Source organism: Muscardinus avellanarius (assembly GCF_963383645.1).
Source record: "Muscardinus avellanarius genome assembly, chromosome: 15".
In the NCBI taxonomy this organism is placed as follows: Eukaryota; Metazoa; Chordata; class Mammalia; order Rodentia; family Gliridae; genus Muscardinus; species Muscardinus avellanarius.
Window position 1 is genome coordinate 36,099,558 of NC_137801.1, and position 16,297 is coordinate 36,115,854.

At 42.7% G+C, this 16,297-nt stretch overlaps 1 protein-coding gene across 1 annotated transcript; it reads right to left on the reverse strand.

The window, feature by feature from the left end:
* Positions 1–4,915: 4,915 nt before the first annotated feature.
* On the reverse strand, positions 4,916–16,006 carry COX7A2L (cytochrome c oxidase subunit 7A2 like; the record flags this gene model as incomplete). The annotated part of the gene is made up of 3 exons (XM_080711936.1): positions 15,899–16,006; positions 7,179–7,310; positions 4,916–5,056 (listed from the first exon to the last, which is right to left on the reverse strand). Exons 1-3 carry the CDS (start codon positions 15,968–15,970, stop codon positions 4,916–4,918), a joined length of 345 nt encoding a protein of 114 aa, XP_080568062.1. The 5' UTR covers positions 15,971–16,006.
* Between the last annotated feature and the right edge of the window lie 291 nt (positions 16,007–16,297).

Genomic DNA, 16,297 nt, shown 5'->3' on the forward strand with positions numbered 1-16,297 from the left:
CATCAAAATGAACGATGACAGAGACGGGCGTGGTGGAGTCGCTTGTAACCCCCGCGCTTGGGAGGCGGAGACAGGAGGACCGCGCGGGTTCGAAGCCAGCCTCAGCTACTGAGTGAGGCTCTTGGCAACTTAGTGAGACCCTGTTTCCAAATAAAAATATAAAATAGGTCTGGGAATGTAGCCCAGAGGTAGGAAGCCTCTGAGTTCCACCCCGAGTACCACCAAAAAAAAAAAAAAAAAAAAAAAAAGAATGATGACACACACGGTTTAGATAAGAAAATTACAGTAAATTTTTTAAAGGAGTATGCTCATCTTCACAGGAAAATGTTAGCAATGGAGAAAGAATAAAAAAATAGAAAAATCACTTTTTACATCTACCTTAGTAACAAATAATTTAGTCAAGAATCGCCAATGAACATGAACACTAGTCCCAGTCTCAAATATCAACTCATGGGCCGGGTGTGGTGGCGCACGCTTGTAATCCCCGAACTTGGGAGGCGGAGACAGGAGGATCGCGCAGGTTCGAAGCCAGCCACGCTGGCTTAAGAGACCCTGTTTCAAAAATATAAAATAGGTCTGGGAGTGTAGCCCGGAGGTAGAAGGGCTTCCAGGAACCCCAGTACCACCAAAAAAGAAAAAAAAGAAAAAAAAAAAACCTCACGGCTCACCTATTAATTACAAAGGGAAAGGATATCCTCACAGGGAGAAATCCGGTGAACAGCATCTTAACTAAATTATCTAATCTCACATCACCAATAGTAAGACAAACAGTACCAAGTATCACATGACAGAACACACCATCTACAAACAATTCCTGATGAAAATATTTACCTTGAATTAATAACACACCATCAGACAAATCCAGGTTGAGGGATGTCTATCAAGTAGCTTATCTGGACTCTTCAAATAGGTGCCAGGAAGAACGCTGGGAGCGTTCAAGAGAACTGAAACATACCCATGCAAAAGCTTATTCATCATTGTTTACTGCAAATTACTCATAACTACCCAAACTAACAGATGAAAGGGTAAGTAAAATGTAGGGTAAGGGGTTTCTCTGTATGGTGATAAAAACGTTCTAAATTAAACTGGGTGTGGTGGCACATGCCTGTAACCCCAGTACCTGCAAGGCCAAGACAAGAGGATCTCAGGTTTAAGACCAGCTTCAGCAACTTGGCGAAGACTCTCTGCAAACCAGCCAGACCGTTGCAAAATTAAAAATTAAGCTGAGAATGATGGTGCACACCTGTAATCCCAGCACTTGCAAGGCTGACAGGTACGCGAGGAAGCTTCGAGTGGCAATACTCTCAGCAACCTAGCAAAGCTCTGTTCCAAAACAAAAACCAAAATTGGTGGGGTGGGGGTGGGGCACGTGGTGGCGCACACTTGTAATCCCAGTATTCGGGAGGCAGAGACCAGAGGATCATTGCTGGTAGACAGCCTCAGCTACTCAGTGAGGCTATTCACAACTCAGTGAGACCCTATTTCAAAAAATAAAAAGACTGAGCCGGGCGTGGTGGCGCACACTGTAATCCCTGCACTTGGGAGGCTGAGACAGGAGGATCACACAGGTTCAAACCCAGCCTCAGCTACTTAGTGAGGCTCTCAGCAACTTAGTGAGACCCTGTTTCCAAATAAAGTATAAAAAATAGGTCTGGGAGTATAGCCCGGAGGTAGAAAGCCTCTGGGTTCCACCCCAGTACCACCAAAAAAATAAAAATAAATAAAAATAAAAATAAAAAGACTAAAAAAAAAAAAAAATAGGACTAGGGGTATAGCTCGGAGGTAGAATGCCCCTGGATTCCATCCCCAGTACAGGGGGAAAAAAATAATAATGGGGGGTATATCTTGGAAGTAGAATGCCCTGCATTCAATTTCCAGTACCATAATATAGTAATAAAATAATGAAAAGGCTGAGAGCCAGGTGTGGTGGCGCACACTTGTAATCCCAGCATTCGGGAGGCTAAGACCAGAGGATCGCAGTTCCTGGACAGCCTCAGCTACTTAATGAGGCCCTCTGCAACTCAGCGAGACCCAGCTTCAAAATAAAGAATAAAAAATAGGGCAGGGGGTGTAGCTCAGAGGTCGAATACCCCTGGGTTCCATCCCCAGAAACCGCAAAAAAAAAAAAAGAAAAAGAAAAAGGCTGGGAGTGGTGGAGCTTGGAGGTAGAATGCTCCTGGGTTCAATCTCCAGTAACCCCAAAAGAATTAAAAAAAAAAAAAAGCCGGGCGTGGTAGTGCACACACCTGTAATCCCCACCCTTGGGAAGCTGAGACAGGAGGATCCTGAGACAGGATAGCGCAGGCTCGAAGCCAGCCTCAGCTGGCTTAAGAGACCCTGTTTCCAAATAAAATATAAAATAGGTCTGGGAGCGTAGCCCGGAGGTAGAAGGCCCCTGGATTCCATCCCCAGTACCACTAAAAAAGTTCTAAGTTAAGCCGGGCGTGGTGGCGCACGCTTGTAATCCCCGCACTTGGGAGGCGGAGACAGGAGAATCGCGCAGGTTCGAAGCCAGCCATGCTGGCGTAAGAGACCCTGTTTCAAAAATATAAAATAGGTCTGGGAGTGTAGCCCGGAGGAAGAAGGGCTTCCAGAAACCCCAGTACCACCAAAAAAAAAAAAAAGTTCTAAGTTGATGGTGGTAATTGTTGCACACTTCAGTAAATCATATGGCATGTGAATTATATTCCAATAAAAGTGTTACTTTAAAAAACACAACAATGGCTGGTGTGATGGTGTGCATTTGTAATCCCTGTACTTAGAAGCCCAAGACAGGAGGAACACAAGTTCAAAACCAGCTCAGCAACTTAGGCCTTCCACAACTTAGTAAGACTGTTTCAAAATAAAAAATAAAGTAAGGGCTGGGGGTGTAGCTCAGAGGTATAATGCCATCCCTGGGTTCAATCCCCAGTAACACACACACACAACCATAAAGGACACATTATTAAGACATTTGGCAAAATTTGATAATAAGACTATTTGTGAGATGGTAGCACTATTATCAGTGTTAACCTTGGGCGTGACAACTGTATTATGGGGTAACGTTTATCTTTACTCTTAGGGAAATACCTACTACAGTATCTACAGCTGACTTACTATAATTCCATAGCTTACGGTTCTACAAAAACCAAACGTGTTTGTGCGCATACATTTACTGTGTGTGCCTACGTGTGAAATAGCAAGAAAAAGCAAAAGTGGCAATAAACTGGTAATTGGTGACCTAAGTGAAGGATATATGGGTGTATATATTTTTACAATCTTTCTATACTCTGAAATTTTCCAAAGTAAAAACTTGGAAGGAGACATCACAGAAGAATAAAAGTTTAGATTTGTACAGACATACAAGGTTTCCTTGCCTGTGAAAATGCTGTTGGCTATTGTCAAACACCATATTTTAGTCTCAGTAAAAGGTCACCCTTCATAGCAGATGTGAAGACACCGCCTACAATCCCAGAGACTGGGGAAGCTGAGCAAGAGGCTCCCAAGTCAAAGGCTACGCTGGGCAACTTACAAGGCCATGTCTCAAGAGCTGGGGATGTAGCTCAATAGCAGAGCACCCCCTAGGTTCAACCCCCAGTCCCACAATGAAAAAAGAGGTCACCATTCTTTGCTATGTAAGATACAAACCATCACTTTATATAATATTCCAATAATTTTCAGTACTGACACAGGACAAGTTTAGTCTACCAGTCACAGCAGGAAAGGAAGTTAATTGTCTTCAATGAAATGTTACAGGCACGTTTCACGCAGGATTGAACAAGTTTCCTAAGAGGAACCATACAGTAATCATCAATACGCCATTAGACTCCTATTATTCCACTTTGAGGATCCATTTTGTAAAGATTTCCTGATACCCAATTAAAAAGAAAGGAATTAGTTGAGCATGGTAGCACACGCTTGTAATCCAAGCTTTTGGTAGGCTGAGACAGGAGGATCCAGGTTCTCAAACAGCCTCAGCTACTTAGTGAGGCCCTCTACAACTTAGGCCCTGTTTCAAAATAAAGAATAAAAAATAGGGCTGAGGGTGTAGCTCGCAGGTAGAATGCCCCTGGGTTCCATCCTTAGTACCAAAAAAAAAAAAAAAAAAAAAAAAGAATTTAGACTCAAGTTTAAAATGCCTCTTGTTCTCCAATTATCCTGAAAAGTCATTTAATTTAAAAGAATTTCAAACCTGAAACTTTTCATTCATGTATTTATTCCATAGTCAAAATAAATCATAATTTAAAGTTATAACATTTTTAAAGGACAAAGGAAAATCTGTGGCACAGCTGCATTAACAAGACAGACACCAGTCTAAAGTGCAACGCTAAACAGGTGTTCTCTGTTCCCACGGCGGAATAAATACACAATGACATGTAAAGTTTTCACTCAAGATCTGGGAAGAGGCAAAAAACCCTTTGAAACAAACTGCCTGGTAAACAAAAGCAGGTTGTAAGTAATTTCTATTAACATTTTACTGCAAAATGAAAAAATTCCCAAGGTGACTACTAACTCAAACCCCTCACTTCATGCGCCTGGCCTTGGCTTCAGTCTTCCTTCCTCAGTCACAGCCAAATCCAGAGAAGCTTCTGCACTCCCCACTTAAACACGCAATTCCACGTCCCAGAACACCTCGGCACAGATGGACAGTAATGAGCTGTGTACAACCTTCATTCAGAGCCTCCAGGGAAATCAGGAGCCCAAACACAGAATGCAGTGTCATTTCTTTGAACAATAATTTTAACTGTCAAATGAGCTCTGACATCTGACAGGCCATATGCATTTCATTAACAAACCAAAATACTGTCTTCATATCTTTCTTTTTTGCAAAAATGTTACGTAGACCATCCAAGTGAAGAGGGAAGGAAAAAAAAAAGGTACAATAAAAATTCAAAGGGTTTATGCCAAAAAGCACACCAGTCCTCTGCAGCAGAACTCATTTGTTTCTGGGCTGTGAAGCCATGTAGAGGGCGATCAGGCAGTAGATGGTCCCTCCCACAGTCAGCGCCATGGTGGTGCGGTACAGCATCTGGTCGGGCAGGCCTCGTTTCAGGTGGATAGGCAAACCATCAGATTTCTTGGAAACAAGAATTAACAAGGGTGGACAAGATTTTACAATTTTAAGTTAATAAAGAACAAGTATAACTACTGTAAAAACTAATCCATAAGCGCAAAGCAATTGAAAGAACCCTAATCTGTCAGAATGCTAAAACAGCAGCATATTTTCTTTAAAATGTAGCTAAAGCTAATTCTCCAAAATGGAGTCTGAGGTAGCAGCACACAACAAATTCCAAGTTTTTAGAGCATTTGTCGTATCTTACTTTCCCAGGAAAGGAGCACTAGGGGATTTTTTAAAAAGCAAAGACAATCATCAGCTAACAAAGCAGCACAGACACAAGAAATGCCTCCAGGTAATTACACCATTAGTTTGTCTCTGATCATAAATGGACAAAGTCAGAAAATACCAGTCAATTAACAGGTCCAAGTATATTTTATGTTCAAATGCCTTCTTCCCGTCAGTTAAACCCCCACTTAATAAGCAGACTCGTTAAGATGTTCATTATTTTGCTGTCTCCAAAATCCTTCTCCTCTCCTCACTGCACCACAAGATTCCAAATGCCCTATTAAATCTTATTTATCAGATAAAGGAACTAAACTGATCAAAACAAAAGTAATCTACCTCCAAGATGGACCTGAACTGAAACATATTTTGTGTGTGAGTGTTTGTGGTACCAGAGATGGAACCCAGAGGCATTCTACCTCCAAGCTACACCCCCAGCCCTATTTTTTTAGTCCTTTTTATTTTTGAAACAGGGTCTCACTGAGCTGCAAAGGGCCTCACTAAGTAGCTGAGGCTGTCTTCAAACTGCGGTTCTCTGGTCTCCACCTCCCACACGCGCCACCACGCCTGGCTGGAACATATTTTTTAGGGGAAAACAGCAGTAGCAGGTTCTGCCACTCCCATGATACCTGAGATGGTGCCAGCTCACTAAATTCTCAATTATCTGCAAGGGGATTAACTTTAGTAATACTTAAAATTTCAATTCTGGCTTCTCTCTGTTGATCAGAAGACCCAAGAGGGCCTCCTCTATTTCCATCAATAGCTCAGTGAATTTTAGTATCAAGCAAGCAAAAAATAATTAGAAGAAAATTCATTGCCAAAAGTCACACTGCCATGTGACACAAATACATACTAGATGATTCAGTGTCATTGTACACGCTGTTGCTCGCTCCATGCAATGACAGATGATCAGGAGCTATGCTACTGTACACAAATCTGAAAAGAGGCGCTTGCCTAAATCCTGAAGAAGTTAGCCACCCTTCCTCGGTTACAGGCATCCACCTATATAAAGTTCTATTAGTGTACGGCTTAAACTAAACTGAAAAGCTGGGGATGGAACCCAGGGGCATTCTGCCTCCAAGCTACACGCCCAGCCCTATTTTTTATTCTTTATTTTGAAATAGCATCTCACTGAGTTGCAAAGTCTCACTAAGTAGCTGAGGCTGTCTGCGAACCACAATCCTCCTGTCTCAGCCTCCCAAATACTAGGATTACAAGTGTGCACCACCATGCCTGGCTAAAAGAATTCTATTTAAAGAAAAAGGAAGCCAGGCGTGGTGTCGGACACTTGTAATCCCAGCATTCGGGAGGCGGAGACCAGGAGGATCATAGTTTGCAGACAGCCTCAGCTACTTAGGCCCTTCACAACTCAGTAAGACCCTGTTTCAAAAATAAGAAGACTAAGGCTGGACGTGGTGGCACACACTTGTAATTCCCGTGCTTGGGAGGAGGAGACAGGAGGATCACGCAGGTTCGAAGCCAGCCTTGCTGGCTTAAGAGACCCTGTTTCCACATAAAAAAGTATAAAAATAGGTCTGGGAGTGTAGCCCGGAGGTAGAAGGGCTTCCAGGAACCCCAGTACCACCACCACCACCAAAAAAAAAAAAAAAAAAAAAAAAAAAAAAAGACTAAAAAGGCTGGGGATGTAGCTCAGAATAAAATAAAGAATTAAAAAATAGGGCTGGGCATGTAGCTTGGAGGCAGAATGCCCCTGGGTTCCATCCCCAGTACTGAAAAAAAAAAAAAAAAAAAAAAAAAAAAAAAAAAAAGAGGTTGATTTCTTAGACTCAGTTTCAGAAGAGACTTTTTATGCCTATTTATTTCAGAGGCTTCTTTGTTCCTGAGTGTCTTCCCTCACCTGGAAAAACTTCTGCAGCTCTGGAACTTTGTTCTTGCCAGCATAATCATATGCATTGGAATCGGAGGTCAGTTTAGTCGGTGTGGCGAATATGATAGGTGGTGCTTCTGTGGAAAGCACAGGTCTTAATCCCTGTAGAAAAAAAGAAAACAGAAAGTTGAAAGTATCTCTGGACATCTAAACAAACCTCTCAAAGAACAGGCTGAATTAGTAGAGGCAGCTACTCAGCCAAGGTGAGACAGGAAGGGAGTATATCCATCTGTACCACACCTCGATTTTTTTTTTTTTGGTGGTACTGGGGTTCCTGGAAACCCTTCTACCTCCGGGTTACTCTCCCAGACCTACACACACACACACACACACACACACACACACACACATTTTTTTAACTTGGAAACAGGGTTTCTTATGCCAGTGAGGCTACACACACACACACACACACACACACACACACACACACACACTTTTTTAATTTGGAAACAGGGTTTCTTATGCCAGTGAGGCTGGCTTCGAACCAGCCCAATCCTCCAGTCTCCACCTCCCAAGTGCAGGGATTACAAGAGTGCACCACCACACCTGGCTTTTGTTATTCTTTTATTTTGAAACAGGGTCCCACTAAATTGAGAAGAACCTAAGTAGCTGAGGCTGTCCGCAATCCTCTGTCTCATCCTCCCAAATGCTGGGATTACGAGCTTGCGCCACCACAGCTGTGCCTTTAACTGGTCCTCAAACTCTGACAAAACAGCCTATGATGCTTTCCCAGAGCAAATTCTATCAAGAACTCCATATAAATAAGATGGGTGGTATAACAAAGGCCTAATCTGAGTTTCCAGAAATACCTACCATGTCTACCTTATCAAACTTTTATAATCTGTATGAACTTTTGGTTAGATTACATAAGGGACCTGGCTGCCCCTTTTCTCCTCTGGGTGAGCTAATACATTAACAAGGAATGTCTAACCCCAGAATGGACTTCAGAAACTTTCAGACACATAGTAAAGAAAGACTGAAATTTGAAAGAACCTAAAATATGGGGAAAAGAAAGGAAAAACACCTTGAATCAAGACACAGTGGCACAAGCTTATTATCCTAGAGAAGCTGAAGCAAGAGGATGCCAAGATTGAGGTGAGCCTCTTCAATTTAGCAAGACCCTGTCTCAAAATAAAAATAAAAAGAGCTGGGGATGTAGCTAAGTAGTAGAGTACCCATAGGTTTTATCCTACTACTGTAAAACCAAACCCCCCTTCCCAAAAAGCACCTTACCTGTCTTTCAAGACCAGAAAACAAAACCAAAACTACAAATTAAGTCAGGCATGGTGGCATGTACCTGTAATCCCACTACTTGGGAGGCTGAGACAGAAAGACTAAAGGTTCTAGCCAAGCCTCAGCAATTAGTAAGATCATCAGAAATTTAGTGAGATTCTGTTTCAAAATAAAAAAGGGCTGGGTGTAGCTCAGAGGCAGAATGCCTATGGGTTCAATCCCAAGTATACACACAACACACACACACACACACACACACACACACACACACACACACACACACGTTACTGGGGATTGAGCCCTGGGGCTAAGTTACACCCCCATCCCTTTCTGAATTTTTGTTTTGAAAACAGGATCCCTGCAGGGTGTGGTAGTGCACACTTGTAATCCCAGTACTTTTCCTTTTTCTGCGATGCTGGGAATGGAACCCAAGGAACATTCTACTTATGAGCTATACCCTCACCCTATCTTAACTGTTATTTGGAAAAAGGGTTTCACAAAACAAAACACCCAAAAACAAACAAACAAACAAGCAAACAAAAAACAGGGCTAGGAGTATAGCTCAGAGGTAGATGCCACTGGTTTTAATCCCTGGTGAAAGAAAGGGAGGAAGGGAAGGAGGAAAGAAAGAAAATAAATCTTTAAATAAGAAGTTCAAATTCTCAAGTGAAACACAATTTAAGAGGTGCCAGAGACTTCCGGGAAGATGGCGACCAAGAAAAGCGGGGCTTAAGAGTCCCGCTAACAACCAATCTCCATTACCACAAAAAGAGCGCCTTTCATAGCCAGAAAACACCATCACCAGAAAAACAAAAAAACCACCAGGCTCCAGAAAGAAAGCGGACTGAGAACAGAGCTCAGGGCTACAGAGGAGACACACGCGCCCGAGGACGCAGCAGCAGCGCCATACTGCAGGCGGCAGCGGCGAACTCAGCGGACGGCTACAGCAAGCCGAGGTGAGTCGATGCGGAACAGCCAGGCGGGATCTTTCAGCGCAGACAGCATTTAAAGCTCCCAGTGGCTGAGCTCAGCACACGCTGCAGGGATTCAGAGTGGAAATCAAAACCAGAGAAGAAAAAATACGCCAGCCTCACGGCCAAGGGCGTGGCAGAGGCGCCATATTGCCACCGGCAGCGGCAGCAGCAGTGAATTCACCAAGTCCAGTACAGCTACATCTACGTACTCAAGAACAGTGAGTCAAATTGCGGGCCACAGAGGAGAAATCCCAGTATTGTGCCTCCTGGGACTTGACCCAGTGAGGGAGTGGTGGTGGCAGAGATATCACACCATAGGAGAGCGTGCAACCTGGCACCCCCCATAGTTTAAAGCAGCCTCTATCGACTCCCTGGGTCGGAGACTCTGTGATACAACCCAGTAAAGGAGTAGTAGGGTCTGAGATAATACAGACTCGAGATCCAGAGCACCTTAAGTAAAGCCATAGTGACCCAAGGGAAGAACCCAGAGAAGGCACAAACCTCCGAAATCATGGGAAAGAGGAATAACACTGAAGTAATGAATGTGCACAACCCCACAACATCAGAACCTGATAAAACAGAAAATCAGAGATTTCTAGAAGATCAAATCAGGAAAATAACTGTAGAAATAATAGAGGTGCTTCGAAAAGAACTCAGAGAGAGCCAAAAAGAGATAAAGGAAGCAATTAATGAAGTAAAGGCCTCAATTCAAAGCACAAACAACCAATTAGACCACATGGAGAACAGAATCTCGCTCTTAGAAGATGAGCAATCCAAAAATGAATGCATAGTTTCTAATCTAGAAAAAGATACCCAACAGCAGGAATCTGACATTGAAGAAATATGGGCCCATCTTAAGAGAGCTAACCTAAGAATAATTGGAATAGAGGAGGGAAAAGAAAGTGATACCAAAGGGATCAATAATCTCTTCAAGGAAGTAATAGCAGAAAATTTTCCAAATATAGAGCAAGAGGTTGATACACAGATCCAGGAAACTTATAGAACTCCCTTTAGACAGGATCAAAGAAGAGGATCCCCACGCCATATAATTGTCAAAATGACCAATGTGGAAGCCAAGCAGAGAATCTTAAAGGCAACAAAAACAAAGGGCCAAGTGACATTCAGAGGCAAACCAATTAGAATCACTCCAGACTTCCCAAACCAAGTCATGAGAGCCAGAAGGGCTTGGAGTAACATATTCCAAACTCTGAAAGAAAACAACTTCCAGCCAAAAATTTCCTATCCAGCAAAACTTTCTATCAAATTAGATGGAAAAATAAGAAGCTTCCATGACAAACAGAAACTGAAGGAATTTATGTCTTCAAAACCAGCGCTAGAGAAAATACTCAAAGAGATTAACTACAAAGAAGAAATAGGTAACACTCACCAGAACCAGAGAAACAAGAGTTTCCATCCAACAGACAACTAAGATTGGTTATCTGTGGAGATTCATTATTTATGTTAGTCTTTTACCTATCTCTAAATTGTATTGTTTGCCTTTATTGTTGTTAATTTTTAGGATTTCTAGTTGGAATATTAATATATCTTCAGATATAGCATTTGGAAATATTTTATCCAATTCTATTAGTAACTTTTAACTCTGTTTACATTGTCTTTGGATATACAATATTTTCTTTTATTTTTTAGGGAGTTTGTATATTCTTCTGTTGCCTGTGCCATTGAAATCATATCCAAGAAATCACTGCCAATTTCAATGTTGTGAGGTTTTATGACCCAGATTTTCTCCTAAAAGTTTATAGTCTTAAGATTATTATTAGGTCTTTTATCTAGTTTGAGTTAATACTTGTATGTGGGATTAGGTAAGGGTCCAATTTTATTCTTTTCCATGTAATTATTATTTTTCAACAATATTTAGTTAAAAGATTATTATTTCCACCACCAAATCTTCGTGGAAACCTTGTCAAAAATAACTTGACAATATAGGGAAGAAGTTAGCTCTAGGCTTGTATTTAACTGCAATGGTCTATATATCTGCCTTTAGAACAGTACTACACTGTTTCAATTATTGTAGCTTTATATGGTTTGAAATCAGAAAATATACATCTTCTAGCTTTGTTTTTGCTTCGAGATTGTTTTGGGTATCTAGAGTCCATATTCCATATCAGGATAGATTTTTTTCTGAAAAATAAATATATGATAGTTTCACCTAAAAAAAAAGAAAATATTCTCTGGTAAGAAAGAAAGCAAAAAGAAATATTGAAATGTTATCTTTAAGTCATCAAAAGCTTGGTATCAGACAAATGAAACTGTTATGTGAGAATATCATTTTTAATTTTGGATAAATTGCTATAATACTAGATGTCAACCACTAAGCCAAGCATGGGAGGGAGGGATGGGGAGAGAATGGGGTGGGGATCGGGTGGGGGCTGACTGGGCGATGTGTGCATGTATGTCTACAAAAATTTGTATCCCACTATGATGTATGAATACAGTACACCAATAAAATAAAATTAAAAAAAAATAAATTTACAATTACCTTTAAAAAAAAAAAAAAAAAAAGAGGTGCCAGAAATCTGAAAGCTCTATTGACCCCAACTTCATCTTAAGGTGATATCTGCTGAGTGCCAGTTTTATTTCAATGCCAGTTTTTAGTCCAAACTTTATCTTTTCCTTCTTAGGCAACAAATTTTTAAAAATTTTTTATTGGTGCATTATATTCATACATCATAATGGGGTAAAAAACGTGTGTGGACATACATGTGCACATCACCCATTTAGCCCTACCCAATTCCCACCCCCTTCCCTCCTTAAATTATGCTGAGGCACTATTAAAAGAACATCTAAGCCGGGCGCGGTGGCGCACACTGTAATCCCTGCACTTTGGAGGCTGAGACAGGAGGATCGCACAGGTTCAAAGCTCCTTAGTGAGGCTCTTAGCAACTTAGTGAGACCCTGTTTCCAAATAAAATATAAAAAATAGGTCTGGGAGTATAACTCGGAGGTAGAAAGCCTCTGGGTTCCACCCCTAGTACCACCAAAAAAAAAAAAAAAAATCTAAGCTAGGTGTGGCATTCGGGAGGCTAAAACAGGAGGATCTCAGTTCACAGACGGCCTCAGCTACTTAGTGAGGCTCTCTGCAACTCAGTGAGACCCTGTTTCAAAATAAAGACTAAAAAATAGGCCAGGCGTGGTGGCACACGCTTGTAATCCCCACGCCTGGGAGGTGGAGACAGGAGGATCACGCAGGTTCAAAGCCAGCCGTGCTGGCTGGCTTAAGAGATGCTGTTTCCAAATTTAAAAAAATAAATAAATAAAACAGTTCTGGGAGTGTAGCCCGGAGATAGAAGGGTTTCCAGAAGCCCCAGTACCACAAAAAAGGGGGGGGGGGGCTGGGGTGTAGCTCGGAGGTAGAATGCCCCTGGGTGCCATCCCCAGTAGAAAGAAAGAAAGAAAGAAAGAAAGAAAGAAAGAAAGAAAGAAAGAAAGATTGATTCCTCTAATCCCATCAACTTGGGAGGCTCGTGCAGAAGGATCACAAATTCCACGCCTGCCTGGGCAACCTAAAGTTGGGCATGGTGGTACATGCCTGTAATCCCAGTATTTGGGAGGGTGAGACAGGAGGATCACAGGTTTGAGGACAACCTTAACAAGTAGTAAGACTCTCAACAACCTAGCAAGACCTTTCAAAATTAAAATTGAGTCGGGGGTGTAGCTCAGAGGTAGAATGTCCCTGGGTTCAATCGCCAGTACCACATAAATAAGTAAGTAAGTAAATAAATAAATAAATAAATAAATAAATAAGACTAGGGATGTAGCTCAGTGGTAGAATGCCCTTGGGTTCAGCAAAATAATGATAAAAGTCCAGTACAGTGGTATATGCCTGTAATTCCAGTGTTTGGGAGGCTAAGACAGAAAAATCATAGGTTCAAAGTCATCCTGGGCAGCTTTGCAAGACTGTTTCAAAATAAAAAATGAAACAGAACCAGGGGTAGTTCAAAGGTATAATACCCTCCAGGTTCAAATCCCAGTACCATCCCCCACCCAGAAATCTACAACTACTACCAGAAAAGAGCACATACTGTACAGTTCTATTTACGTAAAATTCAAACATAGGCAAATCTATCTACAATGACTAGAGTCAGAATAGGAAGATGAGCAAAGATTGATAGAAAAAGGGTTATGAGGAAACTTTCTAGGAGTGGGTTACACAGTTACTCCATTTCTCAAAATTTATCAAACTGTAACTTTTAAGATTCTCAAACAAGGCACAGTGGTAAACCTGCAATCCCATTTCTAGAGGCTGAAATAGGAGGATCACAGGATCCAGGCTAGCCTCAGCAATTTAGCAAGACCATGTTTTAAAATAAAAAATAAGAGGGCTAGAATGCTCCTGGGTTCAATCCTCAATATAAACAAGATCCACAAACGGATACACTGATATACTTTATAAAAGCAGGCATGATAGAAATAAAATATATTTTGTAAAAGTAATCACAACACTATTGCTAACTCCTTACTTATATCTCGTTACCAAGTGGGTTTCAGAGACACCGAACCTATTCCCTTTCTAACTCTGGAGTGTTTTTTGAATAAAAGTTTCCTCATCTTTCACATTTCAGTTATTGAATCGTGGCCTTACCTTTCTTCCCTACCTACTTCCTGGATGATCTCTCACCACAGTCTACTACCATGTATGGGCTGAAGATACCCAGATCTCTCTATTAAACACCATATGTATAAAACCAGCTGATACCAGACATGATAATCACAATCTCAACATATAGAAACCCTAAACTTTTCCTCCCCATCCCTTTCTCAAACAAACAAACAAACAAACAAACAAACAAACATAACCTTCCTCTCATCTTGCCCTCCTTACCCTAACAACACAGCTAATCTTGAATTTTTGTTGTGTGTATGATATATTGAGGAATGAATCCAGGGGCTTTTTGTCTCTGAGCTACACCCTTCAGCCCTATTTTAATTTTACTCTGAAACAGGGTCCAAGTTGCTGAAGCTAGCCTCAAATCTTCAGTCCTCTTTTATCAGCCTCCGAAGTAATGTGATTATAGGCACGGGGCACTACATCCGGCAAAATTATTAAAACTCTCTTTGAGCAAGCTGCAAAGTCCCACAGAAAAAAGCAGACAGGTGCAGTGTCACAAGTCTGTAATTTCAGTACTTGAGAGACTGAGAAAGGAGGACTCTAAGTTCAAGGATAGCCTGGGCAACTTAGCAAGACCTTGTTTCATAACGAAAATTTAAAAAGGGCTAGGGGTGTAACTTGGAGATACAATATCCCTAGGTTTAATCCCCAGTGCCACAAAATAAAAATAAACAAATAAAAAGGGAGGAAAGAGAAGGAAGAAGGGAGAAAAAGAAAAAGGCAACAATACCAGGTTATCCTATACACCCCGCCTGGGCACCTTACTGTTTAAGTCTTCCAACCTCATATCTCAACAATCCTTCTCACACTACTGTCTGAGTGTGAGGAATAGTGATGCTATCTCAAGACACAGCTTCTGGGGAATAGCTACCACTTACCAGAACCAACTGCCTGCCAAAACTGCTAGTCACTTAACATATACCTCATTTAATCTGGACTAAAACTGCCCTGGATGAAACTGAGCTCACAGTAAAGTAACCTGTAGTGAGGCCCTCTGCAGTGAGACCCGGTTTCAAAATAAAGAATTAAAAAAAAAAAAAATAGGGCAGGGGGTGTAGCTCGGAGGTCGAATGCCCCTGGGTTCCATCCCCAGACCCGCAAACAAAACAAAACAAAACAAAAACAATAATGTAACCTGGACAAGGTCACACAACTAAGGCAGCCATCGTCAATATTTGAGGCCAAATGTGTATGAGACTAAAGTACCTCGCCTTTACACTCTATGGCACTCGTGCTGGAGACTGAAACTCCAAAGACAGATTTTGAAAGAAATCGGGATACTGTTCAGACTGGCCAGTATCCAATGGGCATCATTAATCACCATTAGTCATTTACAGTGTAACTCCCCTTGCTCCCAGACTTGTGAGGGAACCCGTTTAGTCTCCCTCTCCGGACCTCGGTCCCTCCCGCCCGTGGCTTCCCGGGTGCAGACATTCTCACTCCCCAACCTCGAGTCCCAGTGAAGCTGCCTTCTGGGCTGTGGCAGAGGGTAACGAAACTATGTCGCGACGGCCACAAGCCAGACCTCCTCAGAAAGAGGGAAAGGGCAGAACCTCGAGCTCAGGGGAGGCAAGGCAGGGCCCTGAGAGCACGAGTCGTCCATCTTAAAGCAAGCAAGGACCCGGGGTCACCTTGACCCCTAGAGTGCCACGCAGACCTTCTGCACCGAGACAACCGCGCCTAGGGACCAACTAAACCAAGAGGAGCGCGGCTCGCCGCAAGCCAGCGTGCAGAGCTCCGGGAGGTGCGGGTGGCGGAGCCGCTCGCGGGCTCAAGTCCCTCCGGGTCCCGACGCTGCGACCGCCCGGCCCGGGGACTTGGGCCGCCATTTCTCCCGTCCGCGACTCGACTCGTACCTGCGGGCTATAGGCCTCCGAAGCCCACGCTCCAGCCAACTTCTGCGTGAAGCCACTAAACTTGTAATACATGATGCCCGGAATCCGGATTCCTGCAGCCGCTGCCTGCGCGACCGCCCCAGAGAAGGACCCCGCCTCCCTGCGGCGGCCCGAGGCTCAGCGCGAGGACCCCGCCCCGGGAGGCGGGCGGGCTGCCCGAGGAGCGCCTGACTCAAAACAGCCCTCCCGGGCCACAGGACGGGAACAGAGGCCGGCTACTCAGGGCTACGAAAGACAAAACCAGCTCTAGAGAGCATGGAGGGCCACCGCGTCAGGGTTTGTTGAAAAATATAAAACGGAAGCTCTTGTTTTCTCTCATTTAGATTACGGCACTGCCAAGACGCCTTAAAATACACGCAA